The sequence below is a fragment of the Hakea prostrata genome, chromosome 4 (genome assembly GCF_041222555.1).
Source record: "Hakea prostrata isolate BN-2017 chromosome 4, UWA_Hpros_2, whole genome shotgun sequence".
Taxonomy (NCBI): Eukaryota; Viridiplantae; Streptophyta; class Magnoliopsida; order Proteales; family Proteaceae; genus Hakea; species Hakea prostrata.
Window position 1 is genome coordinate 120807 of NC_142603.1, and position 27644 is coordinate 148450.

Sequence of the window (27644 nt, forward strand, 5' to 3'; positions counted from 1 at the left end):
CAAAGATGAGGGATCAATAGTGTAAATCTCAGGACCAGAATCTGCCAGAGAGACCTCGCGGTTGGTTGACCAACCAACAGGCTCAACCAACCGGCCCTATTTCTGATTTAGTGTGATTTGGCCATATTGATTCTAAAACCCAAATGAAATGATATAAATTTGTTTAGGACCTACTAAGATCTGTTAAGGTACTAGATTGGGTGAAACCAACACATATAGAAGGTTTTAGACAATAGTCAGGTAAGGGAACAATTAAACTTATGCTTGACTGCTTGATGTGCTATCTTATTTGCTGTATATTCTAAGCATGTTCTTGTCACTTTAGTATGTTGTAATTTACAGTTTTAAGCATGTTCACTTTTTTTACTTTTTTTTTTTGGATGAATAAACAATTGTATTAAAGAGAAAGAAGGAATACAAGGTCTTTAACCAGAAGACCGAAAAGGAGAACCAAGACCCCGGGAAACAACAATAAGTCTGTTCCTTGGGGTATCATCAACAAGGGGTGGGGAATAGCTACCAATCTAGAGGAAACGTCAAAATAGATGGCATTCCAAATCTGATCTATAGAGCGAGATTCGGAAGTTCATCTCCGAAGATTGCGCTCCCACCAAAGATGATGGACTAAGGCACAGAACACAAGCTTACCAATCCAATCACAAATGGAGGAACCCGAAAAGTTTCTCAAAATCTAGGACCAATCTCAACCAAATCCAAATGAACGCCTCGAATGGGGCCAAATGGAGGAGAGGGCTTTTTCCCAGAATCATATAGATAAACTCAGTGTAGCAGAAAGATGATGCTAAGATGGATGACTGGCAAAACTAGGAAGGATAAGATAAGGAATGATCATATTAGAGTTGGTTTGGGAGTTGCTCCCATAAGTGATAAGCTTCGAGAAGTCGTTTGAGGTGGCATGGTCACATTCAACGAAGACCCATAAATGCCCATGTACGGAGAAGTGATATAATCCAAATTAAAGGGACTAGAAGAGCTAGGGGTAGACCTAAGATAACCTTAAGAGAAGTGGTGAGAAAGATTATGCATAGCTTAGGCCTTGTATCTAGCATGGCCTCAAACAGAACTAATTGGAAGGCAAGAATCCATGTAGCAACCCATTTAGTTGGGACAAGGCTTATTGTTGTTGTTGTTGTTGTGATGATGATGGACTTAATAATCTTTGCTCTTGATTATGGTTTTGTATGCATTATTTATTATTGTGGTTGTAACATGATATTATGACTGTGGAGCACATCCATCAGCAATCGGGGCGAATCCAATACCGTCGGGTGGGGTGTGACACCTTCTTTCCACCATTCTCTGATAGCCTGCACCAACTCTAATTCCATTACAATGCTCGCACCCTACATTCAATGATCCCACGATTTCTTCAAAGCGTACCCCCTGCCCTCATTTGGCCCATCATGTACTCTCCACGCTAATATGAAATTATGAACATCTCTCTAGTCTCAACAAAATTAATCTCCTACAACCACAGATCTTCTCTTTGTGTGTTTGCGAAGTCAATAAGATTCAATAAGTCAAACTCAAGACCAACTTGCTACACAAGAAAACCGAGTTGGATTACACCCCAGTGAGTTCGTGCATTTTCTTTGAGCCAACTCAAACGGCCATCTCAGCAGAATTTTGATTGGAGGAATGGGGCCGAAACTTGGTATATAGTCTAGCTTAGGAATCCTGCACACAGTGGCACCATCAAATTCATAAAAAAAGAAGTCTTAATTAAATTTTGAACTTTGATAATAGGTTGTAGCTGCTATAATAACATACCCTGCGCTATGCCTCTGGTGTATATTTTCTCCCACCCAACATCTCCCCAAACCCTCAAACACCGTGTTGACTACATTCGGCATTCTACCCTCTCCTTTTCCTCTAAGTTTACTATTCAAATTCCCACACCCCCTAGCATCACCAACCCTTGGACGCCTAATCCGACAAAATCTCTCTATACCCTCCCCTTGTAATCGCAGCTCACATCTCCACTCTCTCTGCTCCATCCACTATACAATGTCAAGTTTGTATGTGAGAAGCCCTCTTCTTTCCCTCCACTTTGGGACCAACAAACACACCAACTTCATCTCTTCGGGAGCTATAGCAGACCATTCAGAACCATTTTCAGCTAAAATTAAGAACATAAAATGACCTAGCCTCCATGCCCGTCTAACTGACATATTCTTTTACGTGAGTTTTCTAATAGACCCGGAGATTCATCTTTGAGTTCCATTCTGTCAGGTACTGTTTTAACCCTTCAAATCAGTATTGAATTATAGATACCAGTAAATGTTTTCTGTTTTCTGTACCTTCGCTACCTCCTCAGATTCGAAACATTTTCACTCCCCTGGGCCCCTTTGATTTAGTTCAAAGGTCACATCCTTCACCATGCCCTCACTGCTTGGAGAACCTTTTACCCTTGCCTACCAAGCCAATCCTTCCACAAGCAACACCACAATGCTGTCTGCCCTAACTGCACCCATTGTTGGAACAGTCTTGAAGACATTGACAGTCTCTTTTTCTTGTCCCTTCTCCCGTCGCCTTTTGGGTGAAAGTCATCCAAGTGCTCATTTGGCTTTGACCAAGTTTGGCTTTAGTTCTCGAGGACCTTCTCCGGTTTTACAATCTTTTACACTACAGGCAAGCTAGTGCAGCTATCTTACATGTTTGCTGCGAGCATAGTCTTAGGATTTGGACTTCCAACTCTAGATCCTTGGACTTGATTTAGACAGCCATCTGCTCTGATGTTTCCTCCACACTTCAGCTTCTTCCCCACTGCCTAGTTTTGGATACCCCAAGGAATAGGCACATTGTTGTGATATGCGGTCTAGGCTCTGCTCTGCAGCCCTGAGCAGGTTGTAGACTGCTTTGCGCCCCCCCCCCCTTCCAAAAAAAAAAGAGGGGCACCTCTGTCCCTCTACTGCCCCCGTTTCTCCCTATCTATAAATAATTTATTTTGGTCTCTTAGTAATATTATTTATTCACCATAAAGGAACTCCCATCTATCAGCACATAGACGAAGAACCTAGATTAATAGGAAATGTCATGATAAAAGCCTCAACCAAAATATGCATAAAGTATAATAACCAAATACCATGTAGTTTCAGAAATCATATGCATAATATGCCACTCAGTCAATCATTTTGGTTCTACTAAGTATACCTTGTAGTTTACAGGAATGCCATTTGAAAGGCGACGCTGTGTGATGCCTGTTTCCTTGTCATGCACTAACACGACATTTCCTTCTTGAGTTAACGGAACAAACAATGGTTTCCGCTGCCGCCTTAATTCTTCTAGCTGTGATGATGATATTAATTCTTTTGGAACCTCAAGCTGTACAAACCAAAAAACCAGAGAGAGAAATTTAGTTCCACCCTTGGTAATCACATTATAAGGTAGTTTCATCATCATTTGCCTGTGATTATATGAGCACTTTCAGGTCACATAGAAACTTCCCCCCCCCCAAGGGCCACAGAAGCGCATGAAACTACCACCCCATCCCAGCAAAACAAAAATCCCATACATGTTGATCCCTCTGAATGCATTCAAATTGGCTCGTGCATTGGTGCAACGACCATGTGACCTGGCTACATCTCGTACCCAAAAAGGAAATCAGCCAATAAGCAATAGGAACAGAAACAAAACCTCTGGCTCAGCATCTATAGGCTCCTTCAAACCTGCTTTTATAGCAGCGGTAATTTCAGATGGAGAAATTCTAAACTCAGTTTCACCAACTTCATCAACATGCACTTTGTTAGGAACACATGCAACAATTGCTGCTGGAGGGGGTGCATTAGGTTTCCCAAAGTCAGATATGAATTCTAGCACCTTTGCACCAGTAGCGTTCACCTACAACCACCAAGTATGTGAGCTTAAAATCGATACAAAGTCGTTACATCTTCATCAGGAAATTGGAAACCAAGATAAATACCCCATAGAACAATCATTTTGGACTACAGGCTATTGAATTCCAATATATTGGTTGAAGTCCAGATACATGTCAACGAAATTCACATGTCAACATTTGACAGTCAACCAACTTGAGCAATGAGAAAACTAAAACTGGCATTCAATAGGGGAAGCCTCTAGAATCAAATACAGAAGAAATGGGCGATGCATTATCTATTTATTATACCAAAAAAGGACCATGATTGAGGTGAAATTGTTGGAGTCAAGCAGATGGTGGACTTCTTTCTTGAATGGTAAGAAAAATGTGTCAAATAACCTGAGGTAAGAGTCTCTTAGTGTATTACAAAAACATTACACTACTTTCTCTAAAAGCCACGAAGTGTCTTTTCCTTGTGGCCAAACCAAACCATGCGGCACTACTTGTTGGGTAAACCAAGAAACAGTAGCCACCATATATTTGAAACATTAAAGGCACACTATTAGAAGTCTAAAGCTCAATGCAAACTACTCAGGTAGAATCTGTGCAAAAGCTGAAAGCTGAAAATTGGCCTACACAATACTACAAATTAAGTAGAGGAAGGAAATCTATCAAGAAGATGACAAGTAATCATCTGCATAAAAAAGCATGTTAACTAACCCTCATACTGTAAGAACTATAAAGAACTTCAATGTTTTCGTGTATCATCCAAAAATTGTCATCAAAATGCAACAATTAATTTTAAAAAGTAGATCCTAAACAAACCCCAGAAATAGGGAAGTACATCTTCAAGCGTAACAGTTTCAGCGACAGAAACCAAACTTCTATGTCCTTGTCTTTGATCCATAACCGTATGGCCTAGCGCCTCACTTTCCATGATGAAATCCAAATTATCCACAGATGGCACATTATCTATCATTGCAGCCAACTGTTCGCTATCTTTTAAGAGGGCATCCATGTAGCGGGCTAATTCACCTTTTGTGACTCCAAACTCTTTAAGCCTTCGAACCTGCAACAATGGAATGTCAACAGCAGGAAAGACTGAACAAATTCTAGACATATACAATCTTCCCTTCACCACCACATCTGTGGCATTCAAACAGTTGCCGTTCAACTCAACTAAGCATTATCCCAATTAAATGGACTCGGTTACACAGATCGTGTCTCACCATTAATTCAAACCTCTGTTTCTGCTTACCCAATCCCATTCAACCTCCCAAAACAAATGCAGGTTAATCTCAGTTTAAGTGATTAATTGCTGCCAAGAGAAAAGAGTACAAACCTCCTGAACGGCAACTTTAATTGCACTCTGCCAATTCCTGGGTTCTGCAGTTATGGTTAGCGTAGTCACTGTGCACCCTTCTCTTCCAGAATCACTGTGATCCAATTCAACTGATGTGAAAGGAGGATTCGAACTCTGCACATTTCTTAAAATTAATTAATCCTAACAGATCAAATTCCACATATGTGGAAGCAAACACTGGAGTCCACAATCAAAGTATTGTAAAATAAAAAAATTTATATAATCTATTCCACAGTCCAAGTACCACAATAACCATACACATGGTGGGAGATCTCGCAAGATATCCCAGTTTTTTCATAAACCGCGACGAGATCGAACGAAATGGGATATCTCACTCGAGATCTCGCCATATCTCGCCGTATCTCGCCATATCTCGCTGGAATTCTCAATTTTTGCCCATTTTTTGCGGATTTCAGCTAAATTTTCACTTGCAACTACTTTTAGCACATCTACAACATCAAAGGAAGCTCAATCATTCTCTACTTGTCTTATGAACTTATGCGTTAATGACTTATATAGAACTTCTAACGGTTGTATAATTTTATCTTTCTATTCTCGAAAGTCAAGATTGTAATACTCACATGGATGGAATCTTGATGACATTTTAGTTATTTGATGTATTTGATACACTTACCTTTTTATTTATATGTCATAATGGTTTTATATTACATGTTATATAACCTTGCATCTCTAATCCTACAACATTCAGTTTCACACTATGGGTAGACTTAGAAATCATACTTATGGCTGTTTTCTCACAAATCCAAGGCCACTAATGTGTTCAAAAGGCCTTAAATAGGCTAAATACTAAGTTTTAGCCCAACTGGGACCCTAAAACCCACCGAGACGGGCTACCGAGTTGACGCCAAAAGAATGGCATATCTCGACCGAGATCTTGCCGAGATGGTCGAGATCTCGGTATTTCATGGTAGCGAGGTCTCACTCAAGAGCGAGATCTTCTACCATAACCATACATGCATGTGCTAACATTGAATGCCATTCATCGTTCTTCTACCAGATAGAAGAATGTAATGGCAACAATTGATTTTCAAGACAGGACAATTCGAGGCAGTGAACAAGGGTGCCTAGGAGACAAGGGCACAAGGCGCCCTCCTGTGCATGAATTATATGAAACTAATTCCTTTGGCCCCATATTCTTACAAAGAATATAAAATATAGAACTCATGTTTGGAACAACAGATTTGCAACACAGGATGAGTGAAATATTATAAACAGTTAAACACAAAGCTGAAGGCATGAAACATGAAGAATAAGAACGCAAATTGTGAAATTTTAAATAAAAAGAAAAGAAAAAAAAGAAGACGGAAATGCACAGAAAAAATTCAAGATAGAGAAGCATGGTAGAAAGGAAAAAAAATGCAAAGGAACATGGAAGAAAATGAGAAGAAGAAAATAACAAAAATATAATGCAGAAAAAACAAGGTAAAAACAAAAAAAAAGGAGGGGCAAAAACACAGTGAAAAGATATGCAGAAGAAATGCTGCCTCTGGATTGCAGTCACCATAGGAGTTCAAAGGAATGGACAAAGTGCTGCAAAGACTCAAGAGGGTGCGGATTTTCAAATTCCAGTCAACTTGAGCCCTTCTTTTCATTTTTACTTTTCTTTTTATTTTATGTACAAGTGATTTCATGCATCTTAATGTGCCAAAAGTTTCATATATTGGCTTTATCTACGGTAAGCAGGATATCTCACCCATCTTTATTCCTTGCAACAAAACCACTTATTATTTTTCTTACCCCTCTAAATCAAGATGAAAAAAATAATCTTTGTGTCAGAGTGTTTATTGGGCCACATGAGAAGAAGATTGCAAGCAATAGCATTTAATTCCAAGAGTAGCCAGTGGCCTCTATTTATGGGAGGCTGTATATGTCAGCCTACTTCTACCTCTCTCTTAACAAAGATGACGAGAAGAGAATCTTGTGGCAGAATAACTATCGGACTACACAAGTACACAATTAGTTTGCAATAGAATCAGTTTCCAAGAGTAGCCATCTTCATTGGCCTAGAAGTGAATACATGCACTTGGCTCATCAAGACTTGATAAATAAAGAATCCGTGCAGAAGCAAAAGGATGTGCCAACAGTAATCTCAACTCACTGACTAAAGTACGATTCATGATCTTCCTTGCTAATTAAAACCTCTTAGCTTCCTTGAATCAGCATAAACAAAAAATGCATTCAGGTACAAACCCACAAGGGAACAGGGAAGTTGTTGCTTTGGGTTCTCATTTCTTTCGGGTTCTCATTTCTTTCCTTATATATATATATATATATATATATATATATATATTCTTTTTTTTTTTTTTTTTTTGGGGGGGGGGGGGGGGAGGTTGGGCACCGATGGGGAGTAAGAGATTTAACATCTGATGATAGTAACAAAACAGCACCTTGTATCTTGTGTTGATCCGAAAATGCAAAGCAGAGAGAAATATTCGCTTCATAAGAACATTCCGCAAGTCACCATATGTTTGGACCTTGTTTACAGGAATCTGCAATACAATTCACAACATAAGAGACAGGGACTGTAGTAGAGACAAAAATTAGCATCCCAATTCATTTCTCAGATGGGTAGCAAAAGTTGGAATCGTAAAACTTGTGTAGTCACATGTATTAGTGGTTAACTGGCTACTTCTTAGCTATTTCATCAAAATGTTCTGTTAACAAATATCTTGTTTGACAAAATGCCATCCAATACGTGAAAGTCAACAAAATATTAAGTCTGTCTTAAATTTTAACATATCTACCTAATGTACCTATAAGCTTCTTGAACAAGCCACTCCTATGTAACTACCTATTAAGCTCCTTGAACAAGCCACTTCGTTTACCTTCATTCTTCATTGGCAAGCTATTCTTAAATTACACATACTTAAGGCTTCACATCTATTTGTAGCAGGCATTTAAGTGAAAATGTACTTGTGGCTTGTAGCAGGCATTTAAGTGGAAATGTACTTGTGGCGCTTTATAGCCTCATTCTGATCACTTCATTGCAGTAAAAAGTAATAGCTTTTCCTTCTTCAAGGTTAAAAGGACTGGATACTCCTACAACCGCTTTCTTCAGCAGAGTAACCAAGCTCTTCCTTCCTAGCCCTTGTAATTGTTCTCTCTTGTCCCTTCTCCATGATTGAGCTGCTACTATAGACTTGGGATGTGCTCTGTGGCATTTAGTTTAACATTCGAGAAAACAGTCCTTTTAGATTATAGTGAGGCCCTTTCCGCACTCCCACACGAATAGTTGGCGTTAGTGTTATATTTTAAATAAGAATAAGCTTTCCTTTTCAGATTAGGACTTTGTAACTGAGTGATTACTTCCCAATTTATACCCCCACCATGGAAGAATAAATCACACATGAGAAAATGATTTTGCATTCAGCAAACATGGTTCCCGCTTACTCCTCTATAAGCATATGTATTCTAATACTGTGTCCAGATCACTGAGCAGCTATGCCTCTAACGGCTTGGTATCTGATTGTGCATGGTACTTAAGAGTTCAAGGACTGCTTTCCTTGGTGCTTAAAGTCCAAGAGGAGAGTGGTGTTAGACAGTTAAAGTGTCAACTCCAGGATTGACCATGGATTCAGTCTTCATTCATCCCTACAAACTGCTTTCAATTTAAGAACAACTTAACAACAGAAGGCTCCAGCAGAACAAAATTAAGGAATTTGTGAATTCTCAGCACAGCCTAAAACAACCATCGGGTCACCTTCATGTATAGGTATTAGGTAATACAATCACCAATATTAACCCACTGATTAATCCAGGTTATTGGATCCTAACTAAGACATAGTGCAACCCAATCATCAAAGAATCCTCCGAAATTGGAACCACATACACCCTATACCTCCGCCATTGCTTGATATGAGTAAAAGTCCCACCTAACCACTACCTAAAAGAGGTTCATTTCACCTTAAAACTAAAGAATCGAGGGCCCATCACTTATGTTACCCAACCCTAGGCTTATTTTCTTGAAATACACTCAAATTGGTGCTGGATCTGCATCTGCTGAGAGGATGAAAGGCTGAGAGAACCAAAACCTGCATCCCCATTTTTCAATCTTCTGCGTTCTTTATTGTTTCCCTTAATGATGTAAACCAGGTTTAACAGCACCCTCCGGCCCTACCAGCAACCCCCATTAATTTTGTCCAAGTATAGGGGGATGTTGGTAATTATGCCAATTTGGATTGAGTCCACTTAGGGTCTAGGCGGGTCCAGCATGCTAGTGGAGATCTACTTTTATTTTTGCAATTGAATCATTATTGCAAGTCACTGAAGAGTCCTTGTCAGTGTTGAATTCCTAGTTTGCAAAGGAGTCCATTAGGGATGTCCCAGTTCTGGCAAGGAAACAGCACCCACTCTTAGAATACAAATTGGAACTCTCTAGAGTTAGTTATGAAGGTAACTTGTATGAGCCAGAGTAGTAAGAGTCTTATTTTGAATTGGGTTGCAAGTTAGAGTCCAAGCCTATCTACTTGAAGGAAGTTGAGTCCTGTTTTCTTGCATGTAGGCTATAAATAAACCACTCTGGGTGGTAACAAATCAGTCTTTAGTTACTGAATAAAAAAATTTGAGTTTCAAGGAAGAGTCAGTCATGGCCCGTGGGTACCTAGGAGGAATCCCACGGCTGTGAGTGATCTAATTTTGAAAATTGCTTCAAGTTCCAATCCTTCTTCAAGCTTCAGCAGCAACCTAACTCAAGCAACCACAGCAGCTCAACCACATTCCCAGACCAAATCCTACACCTAGTCTACTTCCCCTACCAAATCCTAACCCTAGTTAACTTCCTTAAGAGTCCCACTCCAAGTAGGAAACTTATTTGAAACCCTAAACCTTTAGTATCAAAGCTGAAAATATAAAATAACAACTACATCATAAGTCCCAGCCTAACCAAACCCTAGAAACCCTCCAACTACCCCGGATTCCTCAATACTAACCCTAATTGCAATTTCGAATCTGAAACCATAACCACAGCATTTTAACCTCTCAAACGTAAAATGCTGCTGCTGTCTAATTACTGCAACTAAGTGCACCCAAAGCTGTTGTTGCCTCACTTCATTAATAAAAGGCTGCTATTGCTGCTCCATCAATTCAGTTCTGCTGCTGCCCCAACAACTCAATTTTGCTTCTGTAGCTCATAAAGCCATCAAGCTCTTCATTGATATGTGACAGAAAGCAGCAAAGTAAAAAATAAAAAGAAAAAGAAAAAGAAGATACTTCATTATGTTCCTTTAGTAAGCTAAGTTGTCTGCAATCAAAGTCCCAGTGGTTCTCTCTGGTCCAGGAGTAATTTCCCATTAAAAACATATCCAGGAATTATGTGCTTCAGAGATTCCCCCCCCCTCCCCCAAAAAAAAAAATTCAAGAACCCAAATGCTAACTTGAAAAACTTCTACACTCAAACGATACTATATTCGAAAAACAAAGTGATGGAGAATTCATTAAATACAATACCCTATCAACTCCATACCTTGCAGAACAAATTGATCGAGAAATTCTGAAGCAATTCGTGCTGAAAAATCTGTGGGGTCTTATCATCCTCACCGCTTCCTGGTATAGACCACTTATGCTTTACAGATGGACGAATCGCATGCCTTTCCTTTTTTGGATCCACAGTCAGAGAAGTCCTTTCATTTGACAAACTTCCAGCCAACCCAATGGGAAGCTTTGGAACTAGGAAACTTGCCATCGCACCAAATGTACTAGGGCTTGGTGCCGGAGCTGTCTCATTTTCAACAGCTGTACGCCCAAACACTGCCTGCTAGAACGGCGAGCGTGAGCAAAATTCCAAATGGAGACATGCATTATAATATTAAAAAAGGCATAACACCACTTTCAGAATCATGCAGAGCCTAATCATCAAATAAAGCAGGAAGCCATGACATCATATTCAACAGATTCAAGCCGTACTTCGATTTGATTAACTGTCTTTGAAATGTCATTGATGTCCCCAACTATGTATAAAGTAGCATTTTCTGGATAGTACCAACGCTCATGAAATTTCCTAATTTTATCTGAATCCCACTTCTTAATCTGATCCTCTAACCCAATTGGAAATCTTTTGCTTAGCTTGTTCTCCGAGTGTAAATGCTGTAGCAACTGCAGTTAACGAAAACAAAGTAAGAAAGTAAAAAGCATATGAACTATATACAATTTAACTCCAAAGTTCATCTTATGCATATATTCTTGCCCAAGTAACCAGAGACTGATAAGATTATACTACTTGCCTGACAATCAACACGGTACTCTATTGTGTTCATCATCTGCAGCTCTGATAGGATTGCTCGTCTCTCTTTCTCTACCCGAGAAGGAAGGAACTTGGGATGAAAAGCTATCTGTATATGCATGAGAAAGATATGAAACATAATGCATAACATCTTCATTCAGCAGTTTCCATGAAACAGACAATTTTAGATGCATCCCAGGGAAGAAATACGACAATTCAAAAATATGAATACTGGTCTAAGATCTCCCGACATATCTTGCTTTTTCACCAAAGTGAGACGAGATGAAACAAGTGCCGAGGAAAAAAATAACAAAACTCAACTGAGATCTCAGACATCTAAATCATAGATATCTTGATAATATCTCGGTTCCCCTGGTCACATATAGGATACATAGTGTTATCAAGGCGGCAATGCAAACTAAGGCATTTGGGGGCCTTCTAAGCACCAAGACAATTCGGCGGGCTGTAAGATACAAACAAAGCGTTTTGCTGCACATACTTTTGATACAACCATTTTATGTGGCACAAATAGCATAAAATTTATATAATCCTATTTATAAGCTAAACAAATATTCAAGTCATAATAATGCAAGATTATCGTCTAAAAATAAAAATTAAAGAAACATGAGTATATCCTATCATAATACAACGGCAACATAGCAATAATAACATCCAACTATGATTTGCATAAATATGAAAATGAAAGTAGAAAATATACTTACCTCTTGATGTCAAACTAATGATTGTGATGATGTGTCTGGAATGGAGTTTCTTCTTTTTTTCCTTTTCCTTCTAATCTAAGTTCTAATAGGTCCTACTCAATTTGGTCTCTTTCGCGATTAGGGTTTTTTCCTTTTGACAATCCTTTAATCCCAAAATGATCCCATGCTCCTCGTAAGGTGGTAAAGAAGTAAGCAACCAATAATAAAGTTTCATAAAGTAATATATTACCATTTAAAAAGAAATCCAAAAAAAAATGAAATGTAAGTACAAAATGTCAAAAAAGCAACCACTCAGCCCATAAGGACGCCTCAATGTGGCAGTCAAGGCATTAGCTTGGCGTTGCCTAGAGAATAAGGCAAGGATTTTTTTTTTCCATGCACAGAAGGAGGACCATCACCTTAGTGCCCATAAAACAACTAAGTGCCAACGAATCGCCTAAGAGTTGCCTAAGCAACACTTTCACATATATCGGTCAAATCTCAGCAAGATCCCAATATATCGCAGAATTTTATTGTAATTTTATTTTTCCACTTCAATCTAGCTTTTAACGAAAGAAAATATCTCGGTCAAATCACCGCAAGATCTTAGTATATCTTAGAACTTTATTGTAAATTATGCTTCCACTTGAATCTAGCTTGGATTTAAAAAATAAAATTACCCAACTTTGCGAGATCGCACCGCAACTCAATTTTTTTAGGGAGAGAGTTGGGCATTGAGATCAAGATCTATAAAGAGAAAGAGAAAAAAAACCATACACAATGCTTCTTTAAACCGGAGAGAGAGAGAGAGAGAGAGAGAGAGAATAAATTAGTGTTTTAAATTATGCAGCCGTTGGAAGCAAGCCTCAAATGCATGGACAGAACTACACACAGAGACCAACAATAGTGTACAAAAGTCCTTAGAGGGACATCCATTATTTGTGTACCTCGTTCAAGGCATCTAGTACCAATGGAAGTAGATCCACATCAGAGTCCTGATAAAGCATCAAGAACATTACAAGATTATTACAAACCATGCAAATTAAGTGGCAAGTAACTAATAAACTAAAGCAAAATTCCCAAACCTCCATGGGGAGGATGTATGAATTAATAATGCTTTAACCAATATAATATGCAGACACTAAAATTTTGGGTCAGTGTATAACATATTTGCAAGTAAACTAGAATATATCCATCAATCAACCATTCTTCAAATCATAAAACAAACCACACATGCATCAAGAAACATGTCGCCATTTCAAATTTAGTAATTGCGTAGGAGCTAATCTTCATTATATGTTGTTCTACACATTAATAATCAAATAATGGAATGATACAGCTCTGTTGTATTTTACAAAAATGGATGGGGATCAATTATCCAGAAACCACCTTTTTTCCCTTTTATTTTCCTTTTTTTTTTTCTTTTTGTTCCTTTTTTTTGGTCTGGGGGTGATGCACTTGTCGAAAGGAAATCTACTGTTAAAAATTTCCATTCAGATATTCCAAAGACCAAACATTTCTACCTCACTTAAAATGAAAACGATTCCATATGTTTTTCATTATTCTATAATAAAGGCAGTAAAGGGCCAGCAGAAAAAGGTAGTGATATGCTGATCCATAGACCTAGAGTCGTACAAGATGAAAACTCTGAACAGCCAAGAAGAAGAAAAAGAAAGAGGGAGGCAGTAAGAGAATCTGATGCAAACCCAGACACAGGTCACTCCAAGCAAACTAAGGGGGCAAAATTGGTATTTCAGAAAAGAATGAGGTTAAATAAACCAATTTTGAAGAATGAGGGCTTCTCTGAATCATAGAGTAGGACAGGAGGAAAATTTGAACTGAACTTAGGAAGGAGGGGCTACTAATGAATAACAAGAATGAACCATCCTCAAATGCAATTTCTCAACAAACTAAAAATCCAGCAGAAAACCTTTTTGGATTTTTAGTTGATAAAACCAAGGTTGATGTATTATTCTTGCATCAAATGATGTAAACCAATACGTCATCTTTAAGCTACAGACACAGATGCCTATAAAAATCTGGCATCAGTACATGTCAAAAAATATTATCCTTTTAATCCATATTATATGTATACCATTTTACTCAAAAATGTATTTCTCATATATCCTAAGCATTTCATCTGTTTGTTGTCATTCAAATTTAGGGTAAAACATGAAAAGATATAGGCCAGAACACTAATCATGTGAATACTATCACTGCTCTTACTTGCTCATTGTGTGATTTCATTTTTTACACAACCTTGTTGGGCTCAAAACCAGATCAAGGGAAGACTTCCTATGAGGATGACGATCTTATTTTCTTTATGGGGTGGGCATTGGCACAGCCTGAGGTCATTTAGGCACCGAAGGTCCGAAACAGCCTCTCAGCAAAAAATGAAAGGTTAAGAATGCAGAGGAAAATCAAATCAAACTTGCTGTTATTCATCTTCATACCACCAATTGATGAGTTAATGATGCTGCTGATTAACCCCATTCAAGCAGGCCTTGCCATTGTGTCAAACTACTGGTAAAACCCTTCATGCAAATAGGTCCGTTGGATCAGTTGACACAGATTTTGAATGTTCGCTGAAACTGCTACCAATGGGTGCCTGGATCCAAGGTGGAAAGCAATTCCCGTAGAAAAATCAAGCATGTGTTGCCAAGATCCATCCAGATTGTTTGTGAACTATCAATGATTTGATGGAATTCATTGATCACATGCAGGTCCTATGAAATGCCATGGTTGTACATAGATTCTGTGTGCAGAAATATTACCCCCTTACCCTTTGGTCATGGTCAGTGGCAGTTGGGTATGAAAGGGCTTTTGTCCCTAAGTAACAAAACCTCTGGGATAACAGCCTTAGCCAGGGTTTCAAACACAAACTCTGATGAACAATCATGACCAATAAACTTGTTTTGTTTATTTGTTTGAAATGCTTGAATGTAGAATTGTTTAGTTGGTAATCCGAATGCCATAAGTATTTCCTTACATTTCTTGCTGTATCAAAATAAGCCTCAATTGCATGAATCTGATACCCAAATCAAAACCAAACTTCCCCTCAATTATTGGTGAGCTTCTATTATTCAAGATAACACTTTATTTCTCCTTAAGTCTATAGCTTTCTTGAAGTATTAACTATAAAAATATTAGAACTTTCGCGTTTCTACATCTCGTTTCCCAAATTCTTGGTCATAATATCTACTATCTAGCTTTAGAGTCTGAATATTTATCCACCTGATATAGAGGCCCTTTGAGGCATGCCAATCAAAATAGACTGTCAGAAAACTATGCAATCAGTACATCATCTCTCAGACTTATCCAAGCTAGACTGCCCCTTTAATCATCTCTATTCAAGGTTATACTCAATACAAGGCCTAAGCTATGAAGTTAGAACACCATAAATAAAACATGGAATGCAGCAAACCTTTGTAGTAGTGGGAGAATGGATGTGAAACACAGTATGATGGAAATCTGTATAAGCATTAGAGCGTGCTCCAGTTCCAAGAAGTTTTTCACGCTTCTTGCTTCCAAGAAATGCAACATGTTCAATCATGTGTGAGATTCCTTGCTCATCATCTTCCTCATCAATAGAACCCACGTGAACTTCTATGTGGGCCTCAAACCTGAAATTCAAAATCATAAGATAACACGTTGAGGATATTGACCCAAGGAAAAGACATAACTATATCGACATATGGCATACATCAAACTGCAGGGGACTATTGCTTTGATCATATTCATATAGGTGCCTTACTTCCTCTTCAACGTTCACCACACAAGTCACTAGAACATTATTCCATTCAGAGCCCAATAATTTTAAATGAGCTCAGTTAAATCATGTTTAACAACAACAATGTTAACCTTACCCAATTTGATGGAATCTGGTAGATGGATCCCAGAACAGATAATAGAACAATATTGTTAGGATCCCGTCTATCAAACAGCAGAAATACTAACAGGTTTCAATTACTGGACTAATATTTGAATTACTTTGAATAAGAATTACAGCAAGAAACTAAAGATAGACCGGGTTGATTGTGCCAGTCACCCCCTACACCACATGGTTCCCTCAGCCAAAGGCCGCCCAAACTTCACATGAAACATCCGTTATCCCTTCTTGCATCTTTCCCCCCTTCTATTGAAATGAAAAACAAACCAGGTTACAATGGTGCCAGCCACCCCCACAGCACACTGCTGCCTCTCAGCCAATAGGCTGCACAAGTACACACATAAAATCTTCTCTATCCCTTTCCTCACACCTGCTCTCCTATTAATAACCCCCAGCTGATAGTAATTTTCTCTCTCTCCTCCATGTGGCCTGATCCTGGGGCCCTAACAATATAAAAAAATAAAAGAAACCATAGAAGAAAAAAGGTAGAGAGGGAGAGTGAGAAGGGGTCATACAAGTATACAACATCAACACGAACTCTAGTGCATCAAGCCTTTTTAGCTATGTAACTGCTTCTTAACTGCCCAACATGCATCTCTAGGAATTGAAATGTTTAAGTTTAAAAAGAAAAACAAATTTCTCAATGGGATCCACCATATGGGATCCCTGACAATAATAACAAGTTCTAGTGCATCAACCCTGCTCCTCTAGGTATCAAAGTGTATATGTTTAATGAGAAAAACAATTTTCTGTTTTAAAATTATTATATTTAATATTTCCGCCATAACCATGTCCTGACTCCTGAACACTGTCACCTGCTATTACCACCATTAAGGATGAAAGAGGCAAGAACTGTCTTGCATGCAAGAAGACCTAGTTCACTGATTCTGTAAATCAGAGAAGAGGCAAGAGAGAGAAAAAGAAGTGTCGACTAGGATGCCATACAGGAACTGCAAGCCTTGAACAACCAGTCTCATATTTATAGACTGCAGTATGATTACAGTCCTAACCAAAAAACATCAAAAGACAGAATAAAAGTCAAATAAGAAAAGTAGGTCTCTAGTTAACGTCAACCTCTCTTTCCAAACTTCTCTTCCTTGACAATACTCCCCCTCAAGCTGGAGCATATAGGTTAAACATGTTCAGAACGTTACACATATAATCAACCCTCGCAGCCCAAGATTTTGTGAACAAATCAGCCAGTGTGCCCTCCTATACGAACATCTTCTGGAGAAATTAAACCTTGCAACAGTTTATCATGCACAAATTGGCAGTAAACTTCAACGTGTTCTGTTCGTTCAGGGGACACAAGATTAGTTGACATGCAAATAGCAGCCTGATTACCAACACATTCTGTCATCGAATCATAACCAAAGCCAATGAGATGCTTCTAAAGATATACCTCACTACTCATAAAACAGCATCCCAATAAGATGTCCGAGGAGCAGAAAAAAACAACTCACCACACTAAATAGAAAACCAATATTAGGCTGAGACACGATAAAATAAATTAGTTTCCAACAAGCCTTAAGTGTCTCCTTGGATCATCAAGAACATTCCATCTTCTAGCATAAGCTTCGCCTTTAGATCCATAGGAGTATATGAAGCTTTTGAACAAAGCCTCCTAATCTCTTAAACAAGTCAATCACAGACTTGCATTCTCACAAAAAGATTCTTTTCTTAAATTGAGCAACTACTATACCCAAAAGTATTGTAGTCTTCCCAAGTCTTTAGCCTGGAACTGCTGTCACAAATATACCTTCAATTGTCAATCCTTATAGAATCATCTACAATAGTAATAATGCCAAAAACATAAACAACAAGAAACAAGTTTTCAACACCAAATCGGCAAAAAATGACTGAATGGTCACTATCATAACAAGTAGCCCAAACTCAAGCACTACAGAAGTGAAACTCCAAATCACGTCAAAGGCGATTGCTTCAACCAATACGACAGACCATAAAACTCTCCCACTGAGCAACAACCCCAGGAGTTGCTCCATACAAACATCCTCATGTAACTGAACATTTAGGAAGGTTTTTTTCGCATCAAGCTGATAAAAGACAAATGGGACATATCAGACAAAGAAATCAATATGCAGAGAGATGTAAGTTTTGCCACAAGGGACAACAAACAACTGGGCATAACCCTTTGCTACAAGTCGGGCCTTCAAACAAGCATGACAGCCATCTGGATTAATCTTAACAGCAAACATCCATTGACCCCCAATGACCTTCTTACCAGACGGCACCAAATCCCAAGTATGGTTGTCATGCAGAGCAGACAGCTCCTCAATCATAGCAAATGCCACTCTACCACAAGCAAAGGCTTCTGCAACAGTCTTAAAAAGAGGATTATTCTCAATGGTAGATAAACAAGCACGAAATGTGGAGGTGATGTAAATCGGAAAGCCGGAACAGTTAAATCTTCAGTTATAGCAAATGTCCACTCTACACAAACCAAGGCTTCTGCAACAATCTTAAAAGGAGGGTTATTCTCAATGGTAGATAAGCAAGCACAAAATGTGGAGGTGATGTAAGTAGGAAATCTTCCACTAGCTGACACAGTCAATTGGACCCTAGACAAACCAAAGTGGTACACCTAGTGGGCTGGCCGAACCCTGCTAGGGGTACTTTGGCATTTTCCCACTTCTTTTGATTATTAATGTAATATCCCCTGAGACCCTAACCAAACCCTAACTGCAGGCTCGAGGACCCATAGGTCAAATAGAAGGAAGTTATAGGCCATCCATTTAGAAACCATTGGATTAGCATCTGAATGCATGGATTTGGATGGGGGAGATCAAGGTTCAACCACCGTGTTGGAATCAGAAAGAAGATTGGAACCAGACCTAGACAGATTGGGAAGGTGGATTACCAGCATTCAGGAGTTGAAGTTGGATGACCAAGTTCGAGTATGAGCACTTGCCCCCTCCCCCCACCCCAATATTAGAAGAAGAAGAAAAAAGAAAAAAAAAGGAGCTTGTACTCAAGTCTAGAACCATCCCAGGCCAACTAAGCCTTCAGTTGCAAGTCAGTGATAGGGGTCAATTGGCAACTTGCCGCCATAGGTACCGGGTTGGTCAGGATAGTACTAGAAAATTCAGGGTTTTTAAGGGTTTTAACCTATATTTAATGGCTTTAAAACCCGGGTTTCGGGATTTTTCTATTGTTAGACAAACAAGGGTTCTAGAGCGAGTCAAAGGAAGAGAAAAGAAGCGTGATTGCGACAGAAAGCTTGGATCTTCACGTGATCTTCTATCTTGAAGGTAAGAATATTAATCTCTTCAATACTTTTCTCTTCTTCCTTAATTTTGAGGAGATTCATGTAATGAATCTATGATGGGGAGTTAGATTTGATTGGAAAACCTTTGTTTTCCATCAACTCTAATCAAATCTAGCATGAGGGATGAGATCTAAATCTTTCCCAATTCCAAAACTTTCCAAAATAGGATCATCTTCTTCTAGATTGATTAGATCTTTAGATCTAGTTCTTGTCATTGGTTGTTGTTTGGAAGTGTTTAAACAGCATCAGAGCCGAAATCCACAACTAAGAATAGCCTAGAACCCTCGGAGGTTTGTGGATCAAAGGTGTGAATTTTATATCTAAGCTTCTATTTATGAACTTGGGCGGTCAACTAGGAGCGGTCAACCGGACCTAACCACCACCTGGTGGTTTGGTGTTTCTAATTCTAACTATACCAACATGACTCCAGGAGTTCCAGTGAGTTGCGAGAGTCTTTGATTGTGAAGTTTGGATAACTTATGAGGGTTTTGGATGCTCATTCAAGTGAGGAAACAATTCACATGCTTTCCATTACTAGCCTATGATGTGCTACCATGTCCGTATATGTTGTTTAGGACATGTATGCATTGGGTGCATCATGGGAGTATGAGTATTATGTTGTTTATTTAATTCTTTATTATTATATGATTGAAAGCATGTTGGGCTAGAAGTTGACAAAATGCCCATATTTATAGGTTGTGGTTTAGGCCATTGCCCTTGGCACCTCTTGCATATCAAGTAAATGTTGTTGTATATATATATATATATATATATATATATATAATTGTCTAGATGCATGGTTAGGGACCCTTTCACATGTTGCTACCCTTTCGGCAAGGGCATTGAAGACGAGTGACCTGTGATGGTGGTATGATTGGTGAATGTCCAAAATATGGTTAAGAGCCATGAGGAGAGGGTACTACCAGTGTAACATTCATAGTAGGGTTGCAAATGGTATGGGTTGGGCTTGTGGGCGCCAAAAGAAGGTTGAGAGCCGACAGGGTCAACATTCCTATGTTGAGAAGGATACACAAACAAAAGGAGCACATGGCTTAAGGAAAAGTATCGTGACCATATGTAGATTCACAAGTAGATGACATTTGCATGGCTAGGTATTTCCCTAACACGCGCCAATCTCAGACCAATGGTCTCGATGTGATGATGACGACGGACCAACTACCCAACCTTGGTTGGGGTGTGAGAACGGTGACTACCCTAGGACCCACAATCGTGGATGCCCAAAACATGGTCAAGAGATGTGAGGGGCCACATAACAGATCGTGTACTAGCATGGAGTGCTCTTATAGAGTGTAGTCTGACATAGGATTTCTTTTCTTTGTCAGGATTCGAGATTATATTTTGGGACGAAGTTTAGTAATTGAATTTGATTGAAGGATGTAATTAAATATTGACACGCACTTTCATTCCTTTCTTGTGACAATTCACATTCTTTATTTATTATACGTGAAATTTATTCCTAGCTCATGATTATTATATTATATACATTGTTTTAATTATGACATCATGACCCTTGATCATATAACTATGAATCACCTCCGCTGGAAATTGAGTTAGCCTAATACCATTGGGTGGGGTGTGACAGTTGACACTCATTAAAATACAAGGACTTTTCTTTCATTTTATTTTTTTTAGTCCATAACTAATTTTATTTCTTTAACTCAGTTAGTATTGAAAGTACCAATTAGAAATGGAGTCTCAATCGGAATCTATTTTAAATTATGATTCCTTTTGGATAATTAGTTGTTATTTATGCAAGTTATTTTCTTTTATTTGTGGTGGTTACTCATTTGAGTGCAAAGGGGATCCTAGTCCATAAAAGAATCCCTAGAAAAAGCAAGTTTTGTTTCCTAGTTAGAGCTTAAGTCTTTCCCTTCAATTCTAAGGCAATATAGAGCCCACCCTACTCAATTGTAAGACAAGCTGAATTGAATACAAGAATCTGAAATTTTGAGGGAATTGAATCACGGTCTTTTTGGAAGGGCCACAAGCTGATCTTGAGATCATCTTCTTTAAGCTTCATAAAGGTTCTTGCAGAAGTTCAACAAGAAATAACAGTTCCACAGCCCTAAACCAGTAAGTCCAGCGACATACCCTACTCCCAAGCACCTGAAAGCCACCCCCACCCTCCCTCTTTCTTGTGCAAGCCTCCCAAAACCTCCCCCAACCCTGCAGCAACCCAAGAACTCCTCCCCACCCCTACGGCAACCCAAGGACTCCACCACCCTCACCCATACCCTGTGGCACCCTCACCCTCCCCCTTCTCGTTCCCCTATCGGCCCCTCTCTGTTCCCTTCTTCTTCTTGCAGCAAGTACTGAATTTTCACAGCTAAAAAGAAAACAGAAAGAAAGAAAGAAGAAAAGAACAGAAAGAAAGAAAGAAAGAAAGAAAGAAAGAAAGAAAGAAGAAAGAAAGAAGAAAGAAGAAAGAAAGAAGAAAAAAGAAGAAATGAGAGAGATCAACAAAGAACCCAAGAACTCACCAAGATCCCAAGAAACCCTTCCAAGAATCATTCGTACACCTTGGAACCAACCAATAACAACCCAAACCTAACCCCACCTTTCTTTTCAACCTAGGGTGATTCTAGCCATCTCAAACCCATCCCATAGGGATTTGTCTATCTCAAAAACAACCCATATCAAATTACTAAATCCTAACATGTCTCCAGGATCTTGCAAGTCCCTTCCCATATCTTCTCAATAAAACCTTAACCCATCCCATAGCCCTTTGTTAAACCCTAAACTCATTACCATCTCAATTCCTGCAACCATTTAGATTTCCGTTAACCCCAATCTTTCCAAAAACCCTAATTTTCCCAACTTAATCATCCCATCTAGGTTTGTTAAAATCTCCTATTCACAAGTTTGATAATTACTTTGCAAATTCACAAAGGAAAGGATTTTGGGCTAACCCTAATTCTAGGGAAAGAATAACAAAACCCCGAACCCAAGAATCGTGGTTACATCAGAAGGACAAGCTAACATATGAAACAAAGTTAAAAACTAGTTAATGAATACAACTCTGAGTGCCTTCGCGAAGTGCAACTGAAAATCATGGTCAAACAAAGGACGGGGAGGACTTACCATCAGCCCAGAAAGAAAGAAGGTGACAGTGGATGGGTACAGGTGTAGGAGGGGCATCATTAACCATGATGATGTGACCAAATTCTAGACTTTAGTTGTCTATGTATGGCCCTAGAATTAAGCTCTTTCCAGGAACCTCTTCCCTAAGAACAAGTTATCTTCAATGGTTGAAATCATGGAACAAAATTTGGTTGAAACATGCAAAATTTTGACGCATTTTTGAAAAGTCAAAACAAAAAACTAGGGGACCGAAAAAAGTTTTTGTCAAAATTTCGACATTGAGTTGAAACCTGGGACAAACAGTGAACCGAACCAGCTGAACCAGCCGGTTCACTTTTATAAAAATCACCTTCTTCAATCGAAACTCTACAAAGCCAAAGTTTCGATCGCAAAAAGAGGGCGGTAGCAGTGGGTTTTGACTCCATTTTCCCTCCATTTTATAGCTGTTTTTCATGGTTTTGAATCATTTCGACCACTTTTGAACACTCTTTTGTTGATTTCGGCCCTTCTTGGTTGATTATTTCACTATTTTTAAGCTCTGTTGCAAGATAACCTAAGTTTCCCCAATTTGTATTTTTTCCTTTCTTTCATGGTCAAATGGTGTTGGAATGTTTTTAAAAAAAAAATTCCATGGTCTCTAGCAAGTAGATTTAACAAGTGGTTGTTGTTGGATTTGATCTTTGTAGTGTTCTAATTTTTATTTTTCTGATTCTAAAAAATACCTAAAAAATTACAATTTTTTTTATTTGCTTCATGCTCAAAGCATATTGGATTGAGTTGAAATTATTATGTGTTGTCTCTAATAAGTAGATTTACATATGTAATTGATTGGATTCTGATTTTTTAAGTGTTCTACTATGTTTTCTGATTTTTCTTGTATTAAATAATTATTATAAAAATTTATTTTAGTTATAAAAATTTATTTTTAATTAGGAAAAATTTTTAAAAATGTTTATGAATACCTCAGTTTACATATGCAACTGATTGGATCTGATTTTTAAAGTCTTTTACTATGTTTTATGATTTTTCTTGTATTTAATAATTATTATTAAAATTCTTTAATTAAAAATTTTTCAAAATGTTTATGAATACCTTAGTTTATATGTAATTGATTGAATCTGGTTTTTGACGTAAAGGAAAAAAATTTCCAAATGCTTATGAATACCTTAGTTTACATATGTAATTGATTGAATCTGGTTTTTGAAGTGCTTTACTATGTTTTCTGATTTTTCTTGTATTTAATATTAATATTTAAAAAAATATTTTTTTAATTAGGAACAAAAATTCCAAAATGTTTATGAATACCTTAGTTTACAAGTAATGTGTGTTTAATGTCTTTAGGCTAAAATTAAAGTGCTAGGTTTGTATTTTGACGGTGATTATTATGTATGATTGTATCAGTCACAAACATTTGAGTTAGAGACTCAGAAACACAATGTTAAACATAGCTTGGCAGCATGGTAAGCTTCAGAAGAATGACAGGAAGAAGTCAGAGGGTAAATATTGTTTGAAAAATATTTGATCAGGTGGGGCCATTCGACTAAAGATCCATCTAGCGAGAGGGGACCGTAATGTGGTTGGATGCCCCAATGTCCCTTATGAAGTTAAAGTGGCAATGGCAAAATATAAGACAGGAGAGCAAGAGAAGAAGGCACAGAAGAAAGCAAACAGGGATGAGTTCTAGAGAGCATGCTTAGAGGAGTTGAGAGAGCAAAATGTGGATCCAAATGATGCATATCCCTAGAGGCAGAGATGGAGAGAGTACTCAGGATGAGTAGGGAGTCTCATAGACTCGATGAGATTAGGAGGACACAGAGGGCCATGGGTGCAGGATCATCTAAAGATCCAGATTTTGAGAGGGCAAGCGGAGGTAGCTCCAGTATGAGGAGGAGCCAGATTGTCAGAGAGTCGGCTCCATTACCACAGGCCACACAACCTAGTGCCACATCTGCTACACCAAGACACAGTGCCACATCTGCTATTTCTAGACCCATTGCCATAAATCCCTATGTGTAGATACTACGCATTGATCCTGACTTGTTTGCGAGGCCACAGACAAAACAAAAGAAATTAAAGCATATGTGGGGTAATGTGAAGGAGAAGGTGGGGATGGCCTTTTCTAAGTGGGCATTATATCACCATATTCCTGCAAATGTTGCCCAGGGACCTAATTATGAGGCAGTGGTGGATGAGATCAGTGGTGCTAGACATGGGGGGTTGGGCCAACCCCATATGAGATATATAATGCATATCTCCCACGGCATAAGGAATACTTGAAGACCTACATTGATGGTCTTCAGCCAATGTAGAGGCACCATAGGGTGACAGTGATGTGTGATGGTTGGACTGGTCCCACTAAACAGTCTTATCATTAATTTTATGTTGAATTGTGATGGGAAGACGGTGTTCCTCAAGTTTGTTGATGCATCCAACTACAAGAAGGATACAAAATACATATATGGGTTGCTGAAGAGTGTGGTGAAAGAGGTTGGAGCCGAGCACGTGGTCCAAATTGTGACTGATAATGGCTCCAATTTCAAGAAGGCTGTGATGAAGTTGATGGAGAATCCCACCTAGAGGCTCTTCTAGACTCCTTGTGTGGCACATTGTATTGATTTGATGCTGGAAGACATGGGGCAAATCAAATTTGTGAAGAACGTTGTTCAGTGGGCTCAACATGTGACCACATTAGTATATAACCATGGATATGCATTGGATATGTTGAGGAGAATATGTGGTGGTGACTTCGTGAGGCCTAGGGTCACAAGATTTGCTACAAATTGGATTGCCTTGAAGAGTTTTGAGAAGAAGAAAATCCAACTACGTGCGATGTTTGCATCTAAAGACTGGTTCGGTCATTCACCGGCAGGGAGAGCAACACAGGCTACCATATCTAATGATACCTTATAGGGAAATCTAAAAGTTGTGAAGCTTCTAGACCCTATGGTGACAGTCTTGAAGCTGGTAGATCAACAAAGGAAACAAACTTTACCACATATATAGGCTGCAATGGAGATGATGAAGGAGATGGTTAGGAAAGTATATCCTAAGGGCAACCAGAAATTTCTTGATATCATCCAGGAGAGGTGGGAAAGGCAATTGAAACATCCATTGCATTTGGCTGGTGAGTTGAAAGTTATTAAATTTTTCAAGTTATTACTAAATAGTAATACTTGTTATGTTGTTATGTAGTTCCTTACCATCTCATTTGTTGGCTTGTTTGATAGCCTATTATTTGAATCCCATGTACCACTACAGTAGAGCACTTTGGATGAGGACAGATTTGAACCAGGCAATCCAGCAAGTAGTGGAAAGGTTGGATCACAATCCTACGAAACAAGCATAAATTAATAACGAGGTAAGATTGTGACTTGTGACTTGTGAGATTACTAGTAGTCTAATACTTAAGATAACTACTTGTTTTTTATAATAGCGTTGCAATTATCTATTGTAGTTAAAGGCTTTTAGAGATGCTATTGGTAGCTTCGATCACTCAGTGGCTATTCAGGCTCAGGAGACCACCACTCCTGGTTAGTCACTTCGTACAAGTCTTAGATACTCGATTTGAGTTTTTAACACAATTTATTTTTACCATTATTAATTTGGTTGGTTATGTTTCTTGCAGCCGAGTGGTGGCTGCACTACGGGTTAGACTCAGAGTACTTGATTAATATTGTAGTTAAAGTGCTCTCCCAGGCGTCTTCTGCCACCGGCTGCGAGCGTAACTGGAGCACATTCAATCTGATACATTCTAAGAGGCGGAACCGTTTGGGGCTGAAGCGGCTAAAGGATCTTGTATAAGTTCACTATAATATGAGGTTGAGAGAGGAGCACATTAAGTTAGGTCAGGAGCAAGGTAATGGGGACAAGATTGAGTTAGTTGACATCTTTGCCACTGATGATGAGGAAGAGGAGGACCCCCTATTTGAGTGGGTCAAAGAGCCATTGTTGGATGAGGCGGGAGGTCGACCCAGCAGTCAAATTACAAAAGAGATGGGAGCTAATGTGGATGAGTTCTTGGCCACAGATAGGAGAGTGCACACTGAGCCTAATCGTCCCTTTATACCACACCCCAATGCATCCAATGTCAGTGAGGATAATATTGTGTATTCGTGTGGTCAAATGATGATGATGTTACTCAGCCACCCGCTAGTCAGGCACAAGATGATGACGATGACGATGACGATGACAATGATAATGATGTTGGACTTAGTAGTGGGGATGATAGTGGGCAGATGATGATGATGGGCCTGCTGATCAGGATTCAACTAATCCATGGGAGAGATCACCACCATCGAGCCAGCAAGTGACCCCAGTTGAGAGACAGGGACAAGGAGGGCCATTGAGGTTCACGGGGGAGACTCAGTTCACCCACGCTACCTAGGATGTCGACCATGGTCCACCAGCATCTTAAGGTCATACTTCCACCTACAGCCAGAAGGGGAAAGGGAAGCAACATAGACATGGGTATGAGGATGACACTTCATCGTAAGGGTCTTACCATCCCATGGATGTGAATAGCTCGGCAAGCTCTGTGGGATCTATAAGTCTAGATGAGTCAAGAGGCTCCATGGCCAAATACTGGATACCGGCAACAGCAGATCCCCACTCGTACGAGAGTGGTATGGTGAGTCTTGCACATCTTCTTCTGGGGCTTACAGTCATGCATCTTACGGTCAGGGGTTTCCTCAGGATTATGGGAGACATAGACTAGTGGAACAGACTAGGAGGTATTCTCCAGCGTCTAACGAGAGGACGGTATACGTGCACAGGGTGCAACTTTTATGGATTCTAACTCGGGGCACAAACGTTTGTGGAGCAAATCTTTGGCGCAACCTCAACCCCTACCCCCCGGGCTAAATCAAGACTTCCCTATCCGTAATGTGTATTCCCTCAGATTTGATATCTTACGCATAAACTTATGAAGCTGCAGTCATCGATTACCTTGACAACCATAGGCATCACATGTCATGGGATTTTTATGTCCGTTAGTCAGACGAGAGGATGTCACAGGCACAATACTACTAAAGTCACGGGATGGATCCACTGAGGCACTCCTTTTGGCACTAAGTTAGTGAGTTGTACTTCCCATTTTATTTTTATTGTTAGTTAGATTGTATTTGAAATTTGATGTTTCGAGTTTATTTGATGTTTTGAATTGAACTTAGAAGTTAGTAGTCATAAATTAAATGTTATGTACTTAAATATAGTTAAGTTTATTGTGTAC

At 39.0% G+C, this 27644-nt stretch overlaps 1 protein-coding gene across 1 annotated transcript in view; it reads right to left on the reverse strand.

The window, feature by feature from the left end:
* LOC149016872 (Insulinase (Peptidase family M16) family protein) overlaps window positions 1-27644 on the reverse strand; it is a 92931-nt gene that overhangs the window by 57524 nt on the left and 7763 nt on the right. Inside the window, exons 4-13 of the mRNA XM_089151122.1 lie at window positions 15565-15763; window positions 13088-13135; window positions 11441-11548; window positions 11124-11312; window positions 10684-10971; window positions 7610-7711; window positions 5181-5315; window positions 4683-4907; window positions 3658-3861; window positions 3175-3345 (exon numbers count right to left, since the gene is read on the reverse strand). Coding sequence (XP_089007248.1) covers window positions 3175-3345; window positions 3658-3861; window positions 4683-4907; window positions 5181-5315; window positions 7610-7711; window positions 10684-10971; window positions 11124-11312; window positions 11441-11548; window positions 13088-13135; window positions 15565-15763 — 1669 coding nt within the window. The remainder of the gene's footprint in view (window positions 1-3174; window positions 3346-3657; window positions 3862-4682; window positions 4908-5180; window positions 5316-7609; window positions 7712-10683; window positions 10972-11123; window positions 11313-11440; window positions 11549-13087; window positions 13136-15564; window positions 15764-27644) is intronic.